Source organism: Kryptolebias marmoratus, linkage group LG7 (genome assembly GCF_001649575.2).
Source record: "Kryptolebias marmoratus isolate JLee-2015 linkage group LG7, ASM164957v2, whole genome shotgun sequence".
Taxonomy (NCBI): Eukaryota; Metazoa; Chordata; class Actinopteri; order Cyprinodontiformes; family Rivulidae; genus Kryptolebias; species Kryptolebias marmoratus.
The window spans coordinates 1059248-1081603 of record NC_051436.1 but is presented as its reverse complement, the minus strand read 5'-3'; the positions used below and the strand labels follow the sequence as shown (position 1 = coordinate 1081603).

The window sequence follows — 22356 nt, the reverse complement described above, 5'->3', positions numbered from 1 at the left end:
TTCTGTTGGGTCAGGAGCTGGAACCAGGTTCTGTTGGGTCGGGAGCTGAACCAGGTTCTGTTGGGTCGGGAGCTGGAGGAGGTTCTGTTTAATAAATAATGACTCGGTGTAACCTGTTGTGTTTTTGTTTTGAATCATTTCAGAACCTGAAAAAGACCAGATCAGTTTTATTGTGTACTTATCTAAAAACAGCCAGTCTGATGGGTTTTACATCAACATGACCAGTCTTCATTTTATTATTTTTATAATTTCTCTCTAGCTGATTAACTTTTTTAATTTAAGCAACTAAATCAACCAAAAGGAAGATTATCAGAAGAATGATCCAACAATCCGGTGCTCTCGTGTCTTTAACAACTGAATCAAATAATCAAATTTAGACCAAACAAAACAAAACAAAAAAATTAAATATAAAAAAATCATGATCAGATCAGTCACTCAAGTGTTTTTCAGACATTCATGTGTTGGATTTTTTCAGCTGAAATAAATGTTGCATTTCCCTTATAGTACAATAAATTATTCTTCTCATTTCTTGGCACTTTATTCTTTTGTTTGCAAGGAAAATAAAATGTTCTTGTCTAAAACAAACCATAGGTCCATCGTTTCTGCTCTTCACTCCTGCAGCTGGGAAAGCCTCGTTAGATTCTTCTTTCCTAAGCCACTCAGGGTTAAATGAATGCTTGGGATGGAGTGGAGCTATACTCCAGTTTTATCCTCACCAAAAATACAAACTTTGCTTCTTCTTTCTTCAAACAGAGTCTGATGCAGATGAGTTTTCCTTGAACCGACGCCCCGGGGAAGTCTTCCTCCAGGTCAAATCCTCAAAGAGACGCTGCTTCGATTCTTCGAGGAGTCTTTGAGTCCTTCCTTCAGCAGCTCGTCTCTATCGTGTCATTCTTCCTCTAATCCTCGATTGTCTCCCCCTCCTCTTCTGCTTTGGGCTTTTAGAAACTTTTTAATCCTCCCCACTGACTTCCTTCCACCCGGTCGTTGCTATTTTTACTCCCCTCTTTGTTTCTGTCCCCAGGAGAAGTTTCTTCTTGTATCTTTTTCCTCCTTCCTCCTGTCTCCTCCGTCGCTGCCTTCTTCCAGGATCTCACACATCAGTGGCGTTTAGGTGTGCCGACATCGCGTCCTGCGTTTCCAGGACGATCTTCTTTGCCCTTCCTGCCCCGGCGCCGCCTCCTCCTGCACCTCCGACGGGATGAATGCTGTCCAGTCGGCCGCCCCTCCCCCTCTCCCGCCGACATTTGAAGACGGCGAGGAAGGCGGCGCGGTAGTTGCGGTTCATCCAGCCGTACAGCAGCGGGTTGGCGAAGGTGGAGCACATGGCGATCACGTGGAAGATGGTGTAGAGCAGGTGGAAGTCGCGCATGTCCAGTACCGTGCTGTCGATGTCCGTGGCCAGCTGGAAGGCATGGAAGGGCAGCCAGCTGACGGCGAACACCACCACCATGGTCACCAGCATCTTGGTGGTTTTGCGGCGCCGGCGGTGCCGCTCCGAGCTGGCGCTGCTGTTGCCGCCGTTCTCCGCCGGGCTGACGTGGCCCCGGAGTTTGGACCAGATACGGGCGTAGGCGAAGGAAATGATTGACAGCGGCAGGAAGTACTGCAGGATCAGCATGGAGATGCTGTAGAGGGTGCCGTCTGTGTTTTTACCGGGCCACTTCTCGGCGCAAACCTGAGACACGAGACAGAACCAGAGGCTCGGTTTAGTTTAAAGATTAAAGGCTGGAACAACTGGGGGTAAAACACCCAGCAACACAAGCTAAGATACAGGATGTGTCGTTAGTTGTTGTCTAAAGCTTCTTATGGAGCGGAGCAACATGTACCTGAACCTCTGCACAAAGCTCCGCCCCTTTTTGGGTGAAAACAAGCCCTCCTGAATGGAAGTGTTTAAGAAAAAATAAGGTAAATAAGAATACAGCTTTGCTATGAAGCTTTTAAGTGCCCAAATATTATGGTCTAAAGAATAAAAGAAGCCTGGAAAAGACGAACCAAAAGACAAAGGGCTGGCAATCAAGACGAATCTAAAACGTCTGGCTGCTTGGAAGGAAACTTTAATAAAATGAGGGCTGGATCAAAACTTTAGTTAAAGTAAATATTAAGCTACAAACCTTTTAATAGAACCACAGTTTAAATAAGATTTTCATTTCAGTTCTGAACCTGAAAAGCAACAAAACTCATCTCAGGGTATCTCATGTAGAGAGACATCCAATAACTCCTTTTTAAGAAGATGAAAGTGTCCTAAATGAGACTCTTTAGTGTTGAAATGTTGGGGGAAAAAGACTTTGAAGCATCCAGGTGTAAGAAATTAAAGCTGAGTGTGAAAAAGTACCGGAAATGTAAAGATAAGAGCAAGTGGAGGTTTGTAGAGGCTGAAAGCTGAAGATCTGGGAAGAATCAAACGAGCGATCAAAGCAGTGAGACTGATCAAAGAGGAGGGTTAGTTTCTGAAACATGTTCTGCCGTGTGTGTGTGTGTGTGTGTGTGTGTGTACCTGTATCGTGCGGCCGGGCTCCAACGTGAACGAGCCGTACTCTCTGAAGATGGCCAGAGGACTGGCGAGCACGGCGCTCAGCACCCAGGTCAGCGCGATCACCCCGAAACACACGTCTTTACGCATCCTGGTCTCCAGGTGGTAAACGATGCACCTGAAACCCACAAGAACTGGTCTGAGTCCAGCTTCTGAGACATTTACAGGAGCTAATCATCAATAATGGATGGTAAGAAGCCACAGGAAGCTGCTGAGACCTCCTAATGTTCCCGTTTAACCTCCTGTCGGAGGCAGAATATGGACTGTTTAGACTGACGGCTCCTGCTCAGGATCAGCTGCGGTTTAATTAAATATCTCTGTAGCTCTACAGTTTCAGGCAGAGATAAAGAACACGACTGTCTGTCTTCATGAGTTATCTCAGCTGCAGAATGTGCTGCTGTGATATCTGAGTCTGAAGATAAGAAAACGGATGAATTTGTTTCCATCTGAACTATTCAGACTCAACCAGCGCAGCTGTCAGTCACAACAAACTCAACATAAAGGGAATAAATATAAAGACTGTTTTTGAAATGAAACCATTCTAAGTTAAGTCTCTGGGATGAAATAATCTGCCTGATGTTTGTACAGTTTGGCCCAAATGTCTTCTTGTACTGATTCTGAGTGATTTTAAGTGAAAATTTTGCGTTTGTGATACAGATTTTCTCAGAAAGTAAACTCTGTCAGTTTAAGAGACACTGAGCTATAATTTGGTGTGGTAGTAGCTGAGAGTCTTCCCTAAAACGCCGGCGTGGACGTCTGCCTGCAGCCATGAAGACCTGGAAGGTTCTGAAAGTTTGTTTCTGGTTTTATTGATGCTTTTTGTTCAACATGTAAATAAGATAAACATAAAGACCCCACACTGGTTGTCATAGGAGCAGCACAACGTTTGAGAACTTTTCTTGCTTTTTGAGGAACAAATGAGCCTCAGTAGTCGTCTGGCAGCCGTTTGTTTGTTTGTTTGTTGTGTCGGTTCGATTTGGCGTCGCTGAAGAACAAACCTGAGCTGCGCCAGAACCCGACCTGTGCAAAGGTGTGATTAAAGGTTTCCTCTGCCTCAGGAGAAAGAGTTTGGACCGGTTCGAGCCAGTCATTTAAAGTCACAGTTTGTTGCTGCGAGCTGCTGCTGGTGGTGGACGCCGATCAGAGCTTCGCTGGTTTTACAGTTTAATATTTAAACCTGAACCCAAAATATTTCAGAGTGGTCCTCTGCAGAGCTCTAAAGCTCCATTATCCTGAAAGCCCTTCATCTGGTCACAAAGAGAGAAACGATTTAAATGTGTTTCTGTTCATTCCAACCTCCTGCTTTTAAAGCAGCCAAACCAGCAGCTAATTTCTGCTGCTAATGGAGCAACAGAGCCTCCAGTTATCTGTTATCAGGCAAATCTCTGCGAGTCAAACAGCAGCAAATCACTTCACTTTGGTCATTCTGAAGTGTGATTCTGTGGAACGTTATAAAATGATTCATGAGATATTCTACGAACAGACAACCAACATGAAGGGGGTTACTTGGATAAAAAGCTGCTGTTTGAAGAGTTTAGTTTCAGTCATCGTCTGTTACACAGGAAAGGTTAAGCTCCACCCACCTGTGGCGGTCCAGGGCGATGACGTTGAGCGTCAGCGTGGAGACGTGCACGGCGAGGCCCTGGGCGAAGGGCAGCAGGAAGCAGAGGGTGCTGCCGAACTTCCACTCTCCCTGCAGCGTGTAGACGAGGGTGAAGGGGAGGCACAGCGTGTTGACCAGGACGTCGGCTGCAGGCGAACGAGACAGAATGGCTCAGACGGACCGCCAGAACCCAGAACTCCGAGGAGGCCAACAGGGCCGGGACAGAACCAAAGTCCTGGTCTTCGTTTGGTTCTAAGCTCTTTGGTTACACACTTTAATAAAAGCGTGAAACATTAATTATTATATAATGTTATTATTAACATTAAATATTAACAGACCAGGACCAGAACTGAACCAGAACTGAACCAGAACTGGACCAGAACAGAACCAGAACAGGACCAAAACAGGACCAGAACAGGACCAGAACAGGACCAGACCAGAACCAGAACAGGACCGGAACAGGACCAGACCAGAAACAAACAAACACACGCACACAGGTGATTACATGATCGCCCGCCTGTCATGGCCATAAAGACCCTGAGAGCTCAGGTGGTTACATGATCGCCCGCCTGTCATGGCCATAAAGACTCTGAGATCTCAAGTGATTACATGATCGCCCGCCTGTCATGGCCATAAAGACTCTGAGATCTCAAGTGATTACATGATCGCCCGCCTGTCATGGCCATAAAGACTCTGAGATCTCAGGTGATTACATGATCGCCCGCCTGTCATGGCCATAAAGACTCTGAGATCTCAGGTGATTACATGATCGCCCGCCTGTCATGGCCATAAAGACTCTGAGATCCCAGGTGATTACATGATCGCCCGCCTGTCATGGCCATAAAGACCCTGAGTTCTGAACCAGCTCGATGCCATTGTATCGCCTCCGTCTGCAGCAGGAACTGTTCAAACAGAACAAACCTCTGAACCGCACAGAACCCTGGGAGGTTTCATCTCGTCCTCCATCTTTAATAATTACACCAGGATCTCTCTGGGACCGTTTCAAACCGGGTCTGTTCTGGTACCAAGCAGGACGAGACGAAGACACCTGATAACCCAAACTGACTCATTTCCTGTGAGTCTAACCGAGGGAGACAACAGATTCAGGTACAGATAAAGACTCCTGAGCTGTCATGAAGATGTAGAAGCTGCTGAAAACGCTGCTCTGTTCTCTAACGGTACCAGGAGACAGAACCATCAGAACCAACCAGGAAGTAATTATCTTTACACGTTTATCAGCAGGAACACATAACAGCTGGTACTGATCAGGTACTTCCTGCTGAGGGGCTGTATAGGAAACTGACTTATTAAACTCCACAGGATACATACTCAGTAATATGTAGTACTTTGCAGGTACTCAGTAAGTACTGCTTAGTACCAGTTTACTGTCCACAGCTCTCACAGATTCAATCATACAATCATGTATATCATTATTTTCAAGGTTTGACCAGAAAAGTCCAGAATTTTTTAAGATTAAAAACTTCAGTACTGCTGTCAGCATTCCTTCGAGTAGTTTCATATTTCCTTCTTATTTGTGACGATATGGAGATATTAATCTTATTTTCTTGAACTGTTTCTTATTCCTCTGAAACAGATTTCTCTGTTTCTTTCTTTCTGCTGCTGTTTCTGAGTTTTTTGCCCTGAAGCGTCACAAGAAAACTGAAGAAGCTAAAGGACATCAGAGTCAGTGAACAGCCTTTGTTTGCGTCTAACACACTCTGACATGAAGCCCTGACTGGTATTTTAGTCCTGTAGAGTCAGAGTGGTCCGCGGGGTTACGGACTCTCCCTGACCCGCTCTTTATGGAGAAACCGTCGACTCCAACCGTACACCCGTTAATGAAACATGCAGTCACAGCTGGTTTGTGTTTGTTGGATCAATAAACGATCAATCAGAGCAGCAGACGGGCTGATCTCAGATATTTGGGTCGTTTTCAGGAAAGTTGGATGGATTTGTTCCTTCAGACGCTGTCATTAAACCGCTGCCATCTGTGGACGTTTGATCAGAATAAAAATCCTTCATTTGTTCACGACAACCTTCAGCAGTTTGTCTGTTCCTTTATGACTAATTAAAGGCAGGTTTGTTTGCTAAGGGTGATTAACTGTGGCGTCCATCTTAAATTGGACCGACCCCGAAAGGTAATCAGTTGTAGCTTTCTCATTTCAGAATGGGAGCGCTTTGAATCAAACGGATGTAGGAGCAGCAGTTCTGCTTTTCATTTAAATCCTCCGACAAAGACCTGCAGACAAATAAATCAGAGGATTGCTGAGGAGGTACGGCAGAGACGAGATCTAAAAAAAAAAAACATCAAACACTGAAAGTTGAAAAAGGATCCGACCTGCAACTGAAACAAACTGAAGCCTGAAAAACAAAAATGCAACTGTGTGATTTACAGAAGGAGCTTTACTTTTCCCTTTAATGATGTGAGAAAGCCAGAACATCATCGGATACTAAAATTAGGGAGAAAATATTAATAAATGTCATGTTTAATAATGTTAAATTCCACAGAAAACATGTAAAATATGTCTTACTGTCTCTGAGAGCCATAAATGAGAATAAAATCTCTCTTAGTTCAGTTTATCTTCTTTCATAATGTTCATTAAGGTCTGTTTATGTCGACTGATGCAGTTTATCTGAAAACAAATCATCTAATGGATGAACATGAACTGATTCCTTCCCTTTTTTAATGTAGAAATGTAAAAATTCAGTGTTTCCTGAGAGATTTCTGTTAATTGAAGCAGAGAAAAGTACAAATAAAAAAAAGAAATCAACACAAAAAGAGAAGCACTTTTCACATTTCTGACTTATTTTTAAAGTCCTGACTTACAGCAACACTCTCACATTATGCACTTCGGAGCAGTAATGCTGGCTTTTCTCACTCCGTAAAAAGGGCTGAAGAAAACACAGAAAGGTCGTCTGCCACTTTGTTCGTTCAGGCAGAAAGCGTCAGTCCTGTTTGCTCAGACGGCTGACGAGGACGGAGCGGACGTGAAAACAAGAAAAGAAGACTTCAGAAAGCATCAAAGTTGTGCTCGGCTCTGTCAGACGGGAGGGGGTGGGGGTGGAAGACACAAATGAAACGTGACGGCCTGTTCGAGCCACGTCTCCGGCTGGCTTGTAGTCCCTGTAGAGTCTCCTGTGTTTCAGCATAAATGTGACCTAAAACATCAGATCCAGACACAACAGAAGCTGCTGGAACCGATGAGGGTTAGTTCCTGAGGAAACCTCCTGAATATTACATGTCTGCGAGCGGTTCAGACACATTTTCTTGGCCTCATTCCCTCCGTTTTCCAAAGGTAAGGAGCCACTTTTCTCAGAGAGTCTTAGTTTTTCTAAGAAAGCTCCACCATCCTCTCCTGACACATCTCCTGATCTGATCCGTCTCCCTGTGAGTCGAGGTGGATCTGACGAGGCTCGACTTGGCAGGATTCAGTACGCGCAGACACTGACAAAGTTTTAAGGTTTTTATTGTAAACAAATGGCAAACTGGAGTACTGAGACTGGACTTGACTCTCAGGTTGAGACTCGGGGGCGGGACCAGGACAGGTAAGTGGCTGGGATGGTCAGAAAGGGGCGAGAAAGAGAGACAGAGTCCAGGGCCGGGCAAAGGGTCAAAACCAGGAAGTCCAGAGACTGCAGCCAAATCCAGAAAGGGACGATCCAAAGGGTGATGACCAGAAACGAGAAGAAAGGTCGATTACCGCGAGTCAGAGTTCCAGGAAGTATCCGGCAAGGAGAAAGCAAAACTCGCAGGTCAGGGGACAGGCGACAGGCGAGGGTCTACGGTCTTGGAGTCAGGCAGGAACTGTGAAGAAGCGCTGGACATCTACTTGGTAAAGACCGTTCAATAATCTGGGCTGTGGACTTAAATACTGGGTGGAACAGGTGAAACTAATAGCTGTAATTGCTGAGACTTGGAGTGCAGGGGCGTGGCATGAGACTGTGGGACTGTGGAAAGTTACTGGGCTTCAGCATGACTGAGAGCAGGAGGCGTGGCAGGAACAGGGGACGCTGTGACAGGATCCTGCAGATAATTCAAGCTTGGTCCAACTGGGCCTCAGGAGTCAGGAGTCAGGACTCAGCCCCCCCCCCCCAACTCCAGGAAGCTCAGCTGCTGCGCTCCATTTGTACCCAGCAAATGGACCGGACTGAAGACTGAGTTCACAGGTTTGAGTCCAGACTGAGAATCACCAGGACTCTGGACAAACAAGACACGCCTAACTGTGTCTGATTTTAAAGCTTTTTCTATGTTTTATTAACAGACCAGGTGATGAAAAGTTAATGTTGAATTGTTTCATTAGGTGGATGACTTATTAGTTCAGTCTAATGAGACAATTAAACATTAACTTTTCATCACCTGGTCCGCCGACAAGGAAGCTTTTGAGAAAAAACAAATTTTTCATTAAGACATTATTATGAAATATTGAACAATAACTCTTCATCATTTTTCCTTTGCATTCATTTTGTTGGTTGTATGTTTTTGATTCTATTTTCTGTGATTGTTTTTTTTGTGTTTTGGAGTTAGCATCATTCCTGTGTTTGCGTCTGTCGGCCATCAACACGTCCTGCTGGTTTCCTGAGTCGCAGCTGGAGCACAGTAAGTCATATCTGAGGTGATATCTGACAGAGGTGAATGAAACGCAGCCTCAGAGGCCAGTCGGCCGTCAGAGACCCCACCAAGGTGCTGACACCAGAGACTACACAGCCTCCGAGACCGTGGAGGTACTCAGACCCCTCCCTGAGGAGGCTTTCTGGACATGTCCCACTGGGAGGAGACCTCAGGTCAGACCCAGGAGGAGCAGGAGAGGGAGACCCAGTTGTTTGATAAAACCTCCGGGGTGATAAGAGACTTAATATATTTATGTCACAGAAGCTGAAGGTATTTATGAAACCTTTGAGCTCTCAGACTGTGACTTCAAGTTCAGCTTTTCTCAGGACACAAACAGTAACCCTGTGTGTGTGTGTGTGTGCAGTTAGTCAGCGACGAGGTTCACTTTGCTTCCAATTTCATTAACATGTCTGAGAACAAGCGACACTCCAGGCGCTGTAAATACGCTCGTGAACGTCACATACTCACTCAGGAGAACAAATACCACTTCATCTAATCATTTATTTCTTCAGACTAATTAGCTCAGAGTGTGACAGATGGAGACGGCAGGACGGGGACAGAGTCGAGCTCCTTGATGCAATCTGCTGCTTCTTTTAAAATATGGTTCTTTTTTTACATTCAGGACAGAATATTACCTGGAAATGTTGCTTTCTGCTCAAAATTTACTGTCCATGTCTCTTTGTTAGCACATCTCGAGGTAAACTCCTTAAAGTGGATCTTTTATTTTTCTAAAATAAGTAAAGAACAGAAATAATACCCAACTTTTACTTTTACTTGTTTCCAGTAATTGTAGTGCAGGGGTCTCCAGGTCTCCAGTCCTGGTCCTCAGGGCCTCCATCCTGCATGTTTTCCTTGTTTCTCTGCACCAACACACCTGATTCATGGTTAAATCACCTCGTCATGTTCTGCAGAAGCCTGTTAATCACCCATTGATTCAGATCAGGTGTGATGGAGCAGAGGAACAAGTAAAACCTGCAGGATGGAGGCCCTGAGGACCAGGATTGGACACCCCTGCTGCAGAGTGTTAGTTGTGGATAAAATGAATTTCTGTGCTCTCACACAGGACTGGTAATTTCTCATTTTCCTCACAGCCCAGCATCACTTCTCCCCTCATTACTTCTTACAGTTTAATGAGCTGGTTTGCTCATGTTCCACCCTTTAATTCAACCATTTTTCAGATTCGATTTGATTCCTTTTTCATTTGATACAGTTTGTCGGGGGGGCAGTTTGGTGTATTTATTGAATCTTTTCACATAATGAATTTAGTTCTCTGAATTAAAGTGTTTAAAGAGTTATCAGCACAGATTTGTCACGGTTTGGAGAACAATCCTAACTTTAGGAGGAACCTTCGGCATAATAAAAGTTGAGTTCATGACTCAGGAGAACTGCGTAAATCCGACTCTGAATCAGGTTTGGTGAGCATCTGATGGCACTTCACAGGTGGGGGAGGTGTGAAAACGTGGTTTATTTGAGATAAATAAAGCTGACGTGAGATCGCCTGCAGGGTGCTGAAGCAGATGATTGGATCAGAGCTGATCTCAGTTAACTGGATATCTGAACCCTGCCGGACCTCTTTACTCCGGATCATGACCCAGCTTTGGTCCTACAGGTCCTACAGGTCCTACAGGTTCTCCAGGTCCTCCAGGTCCTACAACACCGATGAGAACGTGGCTGGATGGACACTGGTGAGGAAACCCTTCGTGCCCCAGTGCTCCACAACCAGGTCGTCCAGTTTGGATCAGTTCGGTCCAGTTCGGTCCAGTTTGGTCCAGTTCAGTCCAGTTCAGGTTAGTTCGGTCCAGCTTGGTCCAGTTTGGTCCAGTTTGGACCAGTTCGGTCCAGATTTTATCAATCATTCGAGGAGCTTTTAATTCTTTTTCACTCTTTAAGACAAAGCCAGACTCTCTAACTCGAGTTAGATTTAACTCATTAGTATCTCATGTACTAATGTAGCTGAGATTAAACTCTGTGAGCCAAGTTTAATTTTAAAGTTTTTGATGACAGCTTTATTGTTTTCCAAACGGTTCAAAACTCCAATGGATGTCCTATTTAGACAAGTTTCCTTTAGTTTTTAAACTTCACATTAAGAGCTGATCTTCTTTTGTACAAACTTCTAAAGGAGTGAAACAAACAAATATTCACAGCAGCATAAATTCCATTTGTGCCTCGATTTCAGCTTTTAAACACTTATTTCTTGTTGCAGCTTCGACACATTTGATGTGATGCTATTATGACGATACTTTGAAGTTCAAAGCCAGAAACATCATTCAATTAGAATCATTTTAGACTCTATTTTAGCAGTAATTGTCAGTTTTTGTCTTTCCTTTGTCAGCAGGAGTCTGCAGACCAACGATCTCTGCTGATGCTGATATAAACCCTTCTTATCATGTGAGAGAAATAAAAACACTTCAAGAAAACAACTGTTTGAAGCAGCAGAGCCTTCTGTGAGCAGTAAAATGTTAATTTATGATAAACCACAGAAACCAGATGTATAGATTATCATTTTAAAGAGCAAGAAAAGTCTCCTTTAATCTCTGTCTGCCGTCTTCTGTCCCCGTCTTGCTTCACCAACGAGGCTGGCTCATAAATAAAAGTTTTAATCAAACAAAAATAGAAACGTTCAGTTTCTGTGCAAACAGGAAGTCACGTTTGTCTCTCTCATGGTTGTGGAGGAGTTGTGGCCCACTCTTCTTTCCAGCGTTGCTTCAGCTCATTGGTTCCTGTTTGTTTCTCTCATGGTTGTGGAGGAGTTGTGGCCCACTCTTCTTTCCAGCGTTGCTTCAGCTCATTGGTTTCTGCTCAGCTCTCTGAGGTTCTGGTTCTGGTTCTGGACCGTTCTGTTTGTCGGACAGATGGCCTCACATCTGACTCCAGAATCAGCCCAAACCATCAGCCCTCCACCACCGTGCTGACAGCTGCAGTGCATTCTGGGTAAACATCTGTCCTCTGGTCTGGTTCTGGTCCAGAAGTCTTCTGGTTCCTTCAGATGAACCTGAGTCGAGCTGCCATGTTTTCAGAGAGAAGAGACTTTCTGCTGCAGCCTTTCAAACAAGCCATGACCTTTGACCTTTGACCTGCTAACATCCTGTTTTGTTTTAATTTAAATGTGTGTTAGTATAACTTATGTCCTCCTGTCTTGAACTCTTAGTTTTTTGTCCCTCCAGTGTTTTCTGTTTCTCGGACATTCTTTGGTTTTGTTTCATCTTGTTTCCAACAGCACAGTCTGACCTTCGGGGTGAATTTTCTGGGACATCCACTCCTGGGAGGATTACATGTCTCCTCTTCTGAATAATCTTTCTCTCTGTAGAACGATGGACTCCAGATGGTTAGGAAATGACCTTTGACCCTTCCCAGGTTGACGGGCAGCAGCAGCTGCTTCTCTGAGCTCATTGCTGATGCTTTTCCACCTTGGCGTTGTGTTAACACACACCTGTCTGCTTTTTTATTCAGTTTTAGTTTTTGTTTAGTTAATAATAAAACAAAAGGATCTGTTGTGTGTTTTTATTTACTTCGTCACGTCCTGAAGTGTAAAACCCTAAAACTGACAGAGGGGTGACTTTCGTTTTATCGTGACTGTTTATCTGCTGTGGTCTTCATCTGGGAAGTCTTTATAAATCTATTTATGTCTCCTCACAGTTTATCATGACAATAACTCTACTTTCCTGCAGTAAAACTGCCTCAATGTCACATTGCAAGAAATCAAGACTTGACTGAAGATTTGCTTAAAAACAAACAAAAAACCCTCCAACCCAGCTGATATTAGAGTCATTCCTGACATTAGTATTTACACAATGTCTGAAACCATTAATCATTCCTAGTTTCATTCAGTTTGTGACATTTAACACGAGGCAAAGAAGGAAACTTCAAACTGTGATGTGTCCAACGCTGATAATGTAACTACAGTTTAATTGAGTCACAAATGGCTGAATTTCCATCATCCCAGAGTCTGTGACACAGACTTACATCAGCTTCCTTCAAACAAAAACTTCTCACTGGATGTTTGATGAAGATCGGGTCTTTTTGTCCCAAAACGAGTCTGCGGTGTAAAAACAGCCCCCCAGGCAAAAAACTGAACTCATCCTTCTGAGAGGATGTTTAAAAAAAATATCACAGAAAAGATTTCATTCAGCAGCTGAACATTAGAGCTGCGGTAAAAAATTACAGATTGTATTTAATGCTTTTTAAAATAAAAATTAACATTAAATCCCTAAATGTGAGGCTAACTCATCGATCTTATCCTAACCAGAACCAAGTTTTATCCTAAAACTTAAATTACTGTGAATTAGCTAAAAGCTAACGCTACAATAAACAACTTAATGATACAATAACTTTTAGTTTTATCTGTTTGATTGTAAACGATCTAAAATATGAGAATCTTCTGATCCGGATGTTAGAAGTTTCGGTTTATTAGATGCAGAAGAATTTGGATCAGTTTGGGCTTGAATTTAGTCCAGAAGGTGTTAATAAGTCTGACTCAGTTGTTGGGATTAGTTAAAGGAAGAATCAGGTCAGAAAAAGACAAATGTTCCCAGAGACTGATTTTCTTTTTGTCCCTCAGTTTTTATCCAAGTGAACCTGGACGACCTTCAGAACGTGGACAGCAGGACAGAAGGACTGTCTTATGTTAAAAAACAACGTGTGTTGATCTGTTCGAACCCACAGCATGTGTTGGTTCAACATCACATTTCAGCTCAATATCCATAAAAGTTGGAGACTTTTCTGGGTTTGCTAAGGTCAGTTGGCCGTGCTGACTCCAAACATTAACCCTCTCAAGGCAGACGTTGCAAAATTGCAACAGCGAATTGCATATACCTAATTACTCCACATTAATATTTTATGAGCCTTATTTTACTCAGATGATAATTTCCCCAAATATCTGATTTTTCCTGTTACTAAAACTTAATTTGAGCCTGAGAGGGTTAATCAGTGTTTGGGGGACATTTAATTTCATTAAAAGCCGTCCACTGGTTCATGAAGCACTTTGCTGACATGACACAAGCAGTAGATCAGGAGGCGTCCAACTCCCAGAAACACTGACTGGTTTGCTTCACTGGTCTCTACCAGCCAGTCAGGATCACCTCTAATCATTTCAACGGACACATCAGTCATCCAGGACCTCAAGTGCAAAAAAAACAACTTTTACCAAAGATGCAGCTGTACAAACTCTTTAAACGAAGCCTAACTCTCACTTTGACCACAGTGATCTTAACCTGATTGATCCAAACCCTAAATTCTGTTCTGATTTTATGACTGAATGTTTTGATTTTAAGCAGATTTTGTCTCTAAAAGTGAGTTAAATATGTAAACACAGGTATGTCCACTCACCAACAGCCAGGTTGGCGATGAAGAAGTTGGTGACGGTCCGCAGCGTCTTGAAGCGATAAATGACGTAGATGACCAGAGAATTACCCAGAACTCCCAGCACGATGATGGTGCTGTAGGCCAAGATCAGCACCACCTGCGGGCAGAAGCAAGCAGCTGTTAGTGGAGTTCAACCTTCACCCCAACTGAAGACAGCCACACCTGTACCTGAACACTGAGCAGCCTGATGGGGTCCTCGTGAAACTTCAGCCCCCCCACGAACCCCGTGGGCAGAACCGGCGGAGGGATGCCGATGTTTGAGCCGTAGTCGTGGTAACCGAGGTTGTTGGGGTCGTTGTCGGGCAGGGGCAGGAAGTGGAGCTCCTCCTGCGTGGTGTTGACGACGCCGATGGCCTCCATCTCTGAACAGATCAGTCCAGCCAGATCCATTTTACAGGCGCTGACGCCTGCTCACACGACCTGCTGACAGACAACCGGGGGAGCAGGAAAGTGAATATCAGCTGAAGTTACAACCAGAGAACCTGCTGAGCTGAGGAGCTGTTAAAGCTGAAAGAAACACCACGTTAGCTTTTAGCTGCTAGCTGCTGCGGTCCTGCTGAGGGTCCTCAACATGATGGATACTTTCAGTTTAAAGGGCCACTTCAGGAAAACGAGCTCAGCTGTAATTGTAGTCGTTGACATCAGTAGCTGCTGCTGATAATTATTTCTGAAGAGGAACGAAGATGACCACTTGTGTGGCGGTTAGAAGAGGATGACAGTTACTGCCGCCTCTATCAGACGACAGCAGGAAGGTCACAGATCATTTCTCTGACCTGAAGTCTGAACACGACCGGCTCAAAGTGCTGAAACCTCCACATGTCGGCTTTCAGATCCAAACAGAACAACGAGAACGTTCTGCAGCTACTGCCTGGAGGTCCAACATCATCATCAGTCTTTTGTTTTTATAATAATCTAAGCCTCAACAATACCAGACTCTTTTTCTTCAGGAGTTTCTGAGACCTTTAGTGTGAAACTGCAGGTTCTAACCTCTTCCTGTTTTTAAAGCATAAACCTCAAACAGGAAGAGGTTTTAAACGGGATGATGGCAGCCATGATGGACAAACAGAAGAAACAGAAGCTGCTGAGTCACTGGTTGCCATGGTGATTCCCACCCTTTCTGGGGGGGGGTCGTAAAGGGGAGGGGCTACTCACTCAGGCTCAGCTCAGGCTAAAAAGTCCTAATTTTATCAAAATCCCAAGAATGTCTATGGGAGAGATTTTTAAATTTTTTTTAGAAATTTTGGCACAACACCAAAGTTACTCACAATCAGGCCAACCGGTTTGATTTATTTTTTTCTGCAGGAAAATGTAGGAAAGCTGACAGAGAATTACAAAGATTTTTATCTGCGTCTCAAATATGATAAGATTTAACTTCATACAGTTTCATTTCCTTCTCCCCCCATAAACATTGTTGATTGTGTGAGTTTTGACATTATTACCGTGGATAAATATTTATTACAGATTAGACAGATGAAAATCATTTAATTCGGTTTTAAGCAGCTTTTAGATTCTGTCAGTAAAATAATATATTTGTTTTAAAATCAACTGAGAGAAGAAAACTGACAAACAAGGTTGATTATTTAAAACTTAAATTAAAGCCGCTGCTGCCCAAACAGCCCTCGTGTTCCAGTTTTTATTTATTCTTTCTGTGCTGCAGATTATCTGACAATCTTCTAACCTAATTTATATTCATGTTGTTTTTCAGGTCAAAGGATTAACAGCAGCACAGGTAGATCTGACCTGAATCTTTTCTGTTTCAGCTCGGAGGAGAAAAGATGCTTCAAAGCAGCGATCAAATAAAACATTCACTTCACTGGGTTAATTCAGCAGCTTGGACTGTTTGAATTGGACTTGTAGAATAAATTAGATGCACATAATGTGATTTTCCTGCTTTGAAATGATTACCAGCTGTAATCTGTTCTGTGTTTGAATGAAAACAAACTGTGAACTGGTTCATTTATCAATACATGGACTCAATTAGCCCGTTTCTGTCCAAATGTTACTGCAGCACAGAGAAGGGAAGGTTTTTGACCCGAACTAACAAACAGATTCAATCTTTCACAGATTTATGGTAACAAAAAAATAATCAGAATTCAATAAGGTAATTTAAAGTTAACAGTGATTTATTTTGGATTTAGCTGCAATCAGATCAGCCAAAACCTCCAAACTGAGGTCATTCAAGGAGCTACGACAGGTAAAACAGGTAAAACAGGTAAAACAGGTACAGACTCATCATAAAACGTCACAAAGTCGTCTCTCAGTCTCGTAGCAGCTTCGTCTGTCACCTGGTGCCAATGTCTGCTAATTAGCATTAGCAACACTGGTATAAAATGGCATCTTTTCAGCAGTTTAGCAGTAATTCTGTTTATTTTAGCCCATGTTGTGTGTGTTAATGTTGCAGTCAGATTTGAGCGTTAAGGAACTCTGCGTTCTGATAACTTTGTGTAGAGTCGCCTCGGGGCAGAGCAGCGCAGCTCTGAGCTCCCATGATGCAGAGCAGCAGATGGTGGTCATACTGGGCAGCTCCCTGTGGTCTCCCACCCTCAGGCTGTTGATCTCCACAAAGAAAGAATCAAAACGAGGCGTTCTGTGAGCTTTAGCTGAGTAAGAGCCTGTGGGCAGAGTGAGAATCTGAGATCCAGCAAAGATTTGGCCCAACTGAAACCAAAATTCAGTCCTGAGAATCCACTGTCGCGCCTCTGAACCAAACAAAAAGTGACTTTTAGTGAGCCAAGGATGGTTGAGATGTTTTTATGAACGGTGCCTCAGGAAATGAAAACACTTAAATTACTATTTGCTCATTTCCATCACATGTTTTGATTCATTAATCGTCCCGTAGTTCTGCAGAGACCCAAACAGAAACACATAAAGGCAGTTTAATCAGGACTTCTGGTTTGTTGTGACTTCTGGTAGAAGCACGTTGTACAACAGATGAAACTCACAAAAATCTGCAAAAGATTTCCCCAAAGACGACCAGTGAAACCCAAAGAGGACTTAATCTTCCATCCAGTGTGTCTCTGCTGCAGGACTGATGGGTTTCTCTCAAATCTCCCAGAGGTCAGAGGTCACACACCCAAACTCTCATTGACTTCCACTGTATCGAACTGCAAGTAAATGGTCTTTTTTAAACTTGTCATATCTCCTAAATAAAACAGTGTAGAAACATCAGATCCATCTTTTGGTCGCTGCTGTTTTGCTAATTTTGGCTTTTAGTTTTTTTCTCATTTTGAATTAAAAGGACATCATGTTTGTAAACAGGCAGAAGGAAGTTTAAGCTGCAGGAAACAGGTGGAGGGACGTGACACCAGCTTGAACGATCTCCTGCACATGCAGATGTGACCCATCGCTCTGAAATGTAGGTCAGAGGATCGGCCCGGGGGAGATTTCTCCTGATGCACAAACAACACAGACACAGGAGATTAAACCGTAGACGTGCACCTCTGCAGACTGCAGCGAGCTGATTCACTGAGCGAGTTGTCCGAGGGCGTTCAGCTCCCCGCTGCTCGCGCCTGGCTGACAGGATCAGGTCTCAGTTTTACACCAGGATCGGACCTGGTTGGACCTTAGAGGCCAGAAGACGGCGTGTAGCTGCCACTGTCAGAGTCACTGCTGAGATGAACGCCTCTGCCAGCTCAGCCATCACTGCACCCTGCACTCTTCAGTCAGCTGGCTCTGGAATTGGCAGATCTTCATCCATGAATCACTCCTTGGTCGGCTGTCTTCATACACCTCCTCCCACGTGTCACGTCAGCCATAGCGTGGACTCCCAGGCCTTCAGCTCCTGCAGCGGTCCTCTGGACTGACTGTGACCTGGAACCTGGAACACCTGGCAGCAGGATCTGAAGTTGTCCACTTTGGTTTCTTTGGGGGATTTTAGATGTTTCTAATCTATGCAAATATAATCTTATTTTTAGTGTTTTATCCTCCGCTACGTGGCACTTTGATTTTATTTCATTGTACAGATTCTGTATCTGTCCTAAATGCTTGTCTGTCAGATCATTTGTCTGAAACAGACCTCTTCTGAAAATGAGTTTAAGTAAAGGTTCAATAAAAAAATACACCTAAACATGTTCATTAATGGAAACAAGGAGACACCTCGGTCTGAAGGGTTTCCAGGCACGCCCCACAGGAAGGAGATCCTGCAAACTGTATATCCTCTCTGGCCTGGAAAAACCTTGGGATCCTTGGGATCCTTCAAGAGGAAGTCCAGGTTTGTCTCCTAGTCCTCCTGGATTCAGGTTGGTACTTCCATCACTCAACCTCGGACACAACAACCACGACAGACCAGACCAGCTGCCTCCTTTGTGCAGACGAGACCCCGACCCATCAACTCATCCCCGGCTCCATCCGACCATCACTCAGGAACCAAACTCCCAGATTCTCCACCTGAGGCAGAGACTAACTCCTGACTATTCCACCGTCAGTCTTTAGACTCGTGTTTATAAATTATTCATGCTGAGTGGTGTTACGCTGCGACTGGAGGCTTGAAATCCCCCCAGGATCGATAAGGAATCTTTTTATCCATCTTTAGCACTGAGGTCAGGGGTAAACACATAAACTTAAACAGAGCAAATGCTGAAAGCATTTAGCGTTAAAGCAGAGGTATCAAACATCTGTCAGACCTTCCACTTTTCTCCTAAAAACATTCAGATTATCAGTTCACTCCCAGATGGCTTGGATTCAAAAAGCCCACCTGCTCTAAAAATACACCCGACAGTTAGAGTCAAACTCAGACAGACAGAAAAACGAGGCTCGACATGAATGTTGCATCATTACCAGTCTGAGCTTTGTGTCGCCTTTAAACTTCCTGTTCTGAGCTGCTGATCACACCTGAGCTGGAAGGAGAGGCGGAGCAGAGAGATTCCCGCGGTGAGCCGCGACTTTCAGGAAATCAATCACAAACATCATCACAGCCACAGTTCAGGCTTCCTGGAAATATTTCTGCAGGGTCACAGAAGCTGCTCGTCTGTTGTCTCTTATCTGAGTCCGTCGGATCAGAGAGGGACGCTGCTGATCATCAGCTGTAACTTCAGGTTGCCATGGCGATGATAAGTGCAGCATTTCAAACTTTGTGTCAAACTGCTGCTATTTTCAGGAAAACCGTAACTTGTAATGATACCGTTTTTCCCCCCAGAGAGCGGCACCAAGCCTCCACACACACACACACACACACACACACACATGAACGCAGGAGTGAGTTACAAACAGGCGAACATTAACTTCCTGTGCATTCCTGATGTCTGATGGCAAAATCGAATCAGAGAAAAGTCGTCAGTCGAAACATCAGGAGACATCAACACAGCTTCATGCAAACTGAACACACAAGGCAGAAAAGTCCAACAAGAAGACTGAAACCTGTAAATCCAAACAAGAAGAAACCAGAATCAAACATGGCGGCAAAACCCCAATAATCTGCTGCAGGGAATGAGATGATTATCAGGTCAGTAAACTCAACGACAGGAAAGACCAGCGGTCGAATATTTAAAAAACACCTTCTATCATCTCCTCCTAAGGTCAAAGGTCAAAAGAATATAACAGGATATATTTATAAAAGTTAAAGAAGAAGAATCTGCCTCCACCCGGGTCTGTCGGATCATTTCTGCTGCCTTCGCACCTTAATTTACTGATGTTGCTCTCCTCCACCTGTCAAAGTTTAATAATGAGTTTGTTCTTAGCAATCTGTCCTCTCTGATTGGGTGGTAAGAGTTATATATGTGTGTGTGTGTGTGTGTGTGTGTGTGTGTGTGTGTGTGTGTGTGTGTGTGTGTGTGTGTGTGTGTGTGTGTGTGTGTGTGTGTGTGTGTGTGTGTGTGTGCAGTATATCTAAAACCGATCGTCACTGCAGTATCAGAGAGTGAAATATTATCCCAAAGGACTGCTTGGATTGCTGTAAATCATAGGTCTTTATCTTTCTGTGGGTTCCATGATTCATGTTCTGCTGCTGATCATTTAATCAGTCCAACAGGCTGACTGGGCCAGGTGTTCACACCTGGTGGAGACGATGGTGAGACTGTGTGTTTATCACAACTGATACCAGAACCTGGCTCCTCATTGGCCTGAATCTGGGTCCTTAAACCACCTCACCCTCACCACCACAGACTCAACTAAGACTGTACGTTAAGTGGTTCAGTTTAAACTTTATTATATAAATCTCAGTAAAACATTATAATTTGAAACATTAAAAGTTAATTTGCTCATATTTCCTAACCTCAGACTTATTTTCCAGAATGCCGAGCAGTAAAACAGTTTGTTGCTTTCAGAGAATAGTCTCCATCTTTCCTCTGTGATTCCTCTGCTATAGGAGGTGATAATAAAAGCTTGGAAGCTGCTGCTCTTTAAGAAAACTCAGCCTTCGTACCATGACTCATCACTTAGACACTTCTGGATCATTTCACTGGGTTACAAACCCCACAGAGCCTTAAATGCACAACAAATAACAATCAAAAACTGTTTTATTGTTTCCTTATTTCCTCCATGAGCTGCAGCCACAGCTGCGACCTAACTTCCTATTCCTGTCACCCTCTTCCTCCCCTCGGGGTGAGGTTCATGTCCTGTAAACTTAATATTTCAGCTTTAATGAACCGGCTGACTCACATGCTAATGAAATAGTTAATTAACAGGATAATTAACAGCCTCTTTAGTTTCATCTAACATGTAAATATCAGCTGGTCAAGTTTGCAGTCTTGTATATTTTCCAGTAAGTTTGGTTTGAATCACAACTTTAAAACGGAGGATTTGTTTCATGATGATGATAAATGTTTGTGAGTAATTAGGAAAAAGTTGATTAAAAACCATTTGAGTGGTGCAAACGGCCTCCTGCGGAGGGATAATGATGCTGTAATGTGATCTGTGACGCGCCGCTGAACCCAACAAACAAGCTGCTCCCATTTATTTTCACCCGTTAATGCTCCGCTGACATTCAACGGGTCTGTGGGTAAAAACTGTTTCTGTTCTCATGGCTTTTACATTTTCCTCCATTTTGAGACGATGAACTCAATATTAAATCACGGCTGCAGCAGCTCGATTTCCACTGTTCTGCCCTTAAAGTCCAGACAGACTGTTTAAAACACTATTTAATCCTTTAAACTGTTATTACTGGTATGTTTCATACAATAAACTAATTAAACAGGAATATTTTTGGTCTTTATGACAAACAGCTTGTATGTTAGCCAGTCGCTAACTAAAGACACAAAACAAAACTGCTTAAGGTCAAATTTATAATTATTTACAGTATTTTCACTGTTTGTATTTGTTGGTTTTTTAGGGCAGCTGAACGTCCTGGTTTTGATTAAATGTTTTGTTACTGAACTGAAAAGCAAACGAAGAGAAACAAGAAAAGAGAAACTGATTAAAAAAACAACTTAGGATCTGACATGTCCTGGATGAATGGGAACTTGTCCACATTGATGCACAGTTTTTCCAACAATAAAAAAAAAGCTGTTTCTACCAATGTCTACTTTCACACAAAAGCCCAAAGTCGTAGTACCTCTGCCAGGCCTGTATGTGGTGCTGTAACCCTGAAACAGGAAACAAGGTGTGGATCATTAGCACAAAGCTCGCTCACTGGATCCAAACCGCTGCTTTAAAAGGTGATTAAAAACTTATATCATGAGTTGATTAGTAAAATGTTCGTATTTGAAGTGATGGGGTCAGAGGTGGAGCTTTGGGCTTTCTTCTTTCTGGAAACAGTTATCAAAACGTACTGCGTCAGACTCCTAAAACACCGTTTCCATGTGGGATTTAAAACAATGAAAACTCTTAAAACTGAGACAACATGGCTCCTGAGTGGACGGCAGCAGAGACAAGTCCTTCAGCGTCCGGTTGGCTGCCGTCCGGTTGGCTGCCGTCCGGTTGGCTGTCGTCCGATTGGCTGCCGTCCGGTTGGCTGTCGTCCGGTAGGCTGTCGTCCGGTTGGCTGTCGTCCGGTTGGCTGTCGTCCGGTTGGCTGTCGTCCGGTTGGCTGTCGTCCGGTTGGCTGTCATCTGATTGTGTTTCTGATGTTTGTTCTGCGTGGACACCAAACCGCCTCAGTTCAGGAGCCCTTTGAGGATCGAGTGATTCGATTTAAGTGGCTTCGCAAACAGAACATCAGAGGCGAAGACAAAAAGCTAATTTCCTTGGTTGTTGGATACTTGAACAGATTGTTTGTGTCCATCGCTTTCCAAACAAAACCCTTTAAAAGGTGACAAGAAACTTGAAAGCAACACACATAAAACAGGAACATCTTGATCTAATTTTAAATTCCCATAT

At 43.7% G+C, this 22356-nt stretch overlaps 1 protein-coding gene and 1 long non-coding RNA gene across 2 annotated transcripts in view; one reads left to right on the top strand and one right to left on the bottom strand.

Moving 5' to 3' along the window:
* Positions 1-79: 79 nt before the first annotated feature.
* npy2rl (neuropeptide Y receptor Y2, like) overlaps positions 80-22356 on the bottom strand; it is a 38300-nt gene continuing 16023 nt past the window's right edge. The window contains exons 2-6 of the mRNA XM_017436983.3: positions 14275-14529; positions 14071-14203; positions 4117-4282; positions 2498-2651; positions 80-1678 (exon numbers count right to left, since the gene is read on the bottom strand). Of these exons, the coding sequence (XP_017292472.1) occupies positions 1094-1678; positions 2498-2651; positions 4117-4282; positions 14071-14203; positions 14275-14496 (1260 nt within the window). The 5' untranslated portion in view covers positions 14497-14529 and the 3' untranslated portion in view covers positions 80-1093. The remainder of the gene's footprint in view (positions 1679-2497; positions 2652-4116; positions 4283-14070; positions 14204-14274; positions 14530-22356) is intronic.
* LOC112451445 lies at positions 8219-11318 on the top strand. Its single transcript, XR_003040270.2, has 4 exons — positions 8219-8303; positions 8662-8733; positions 10355-10532; positions 11081-11318. It is a non-coding gene; the product is annotated as an uncharacterized LOC112451445 (long non-coding RNA).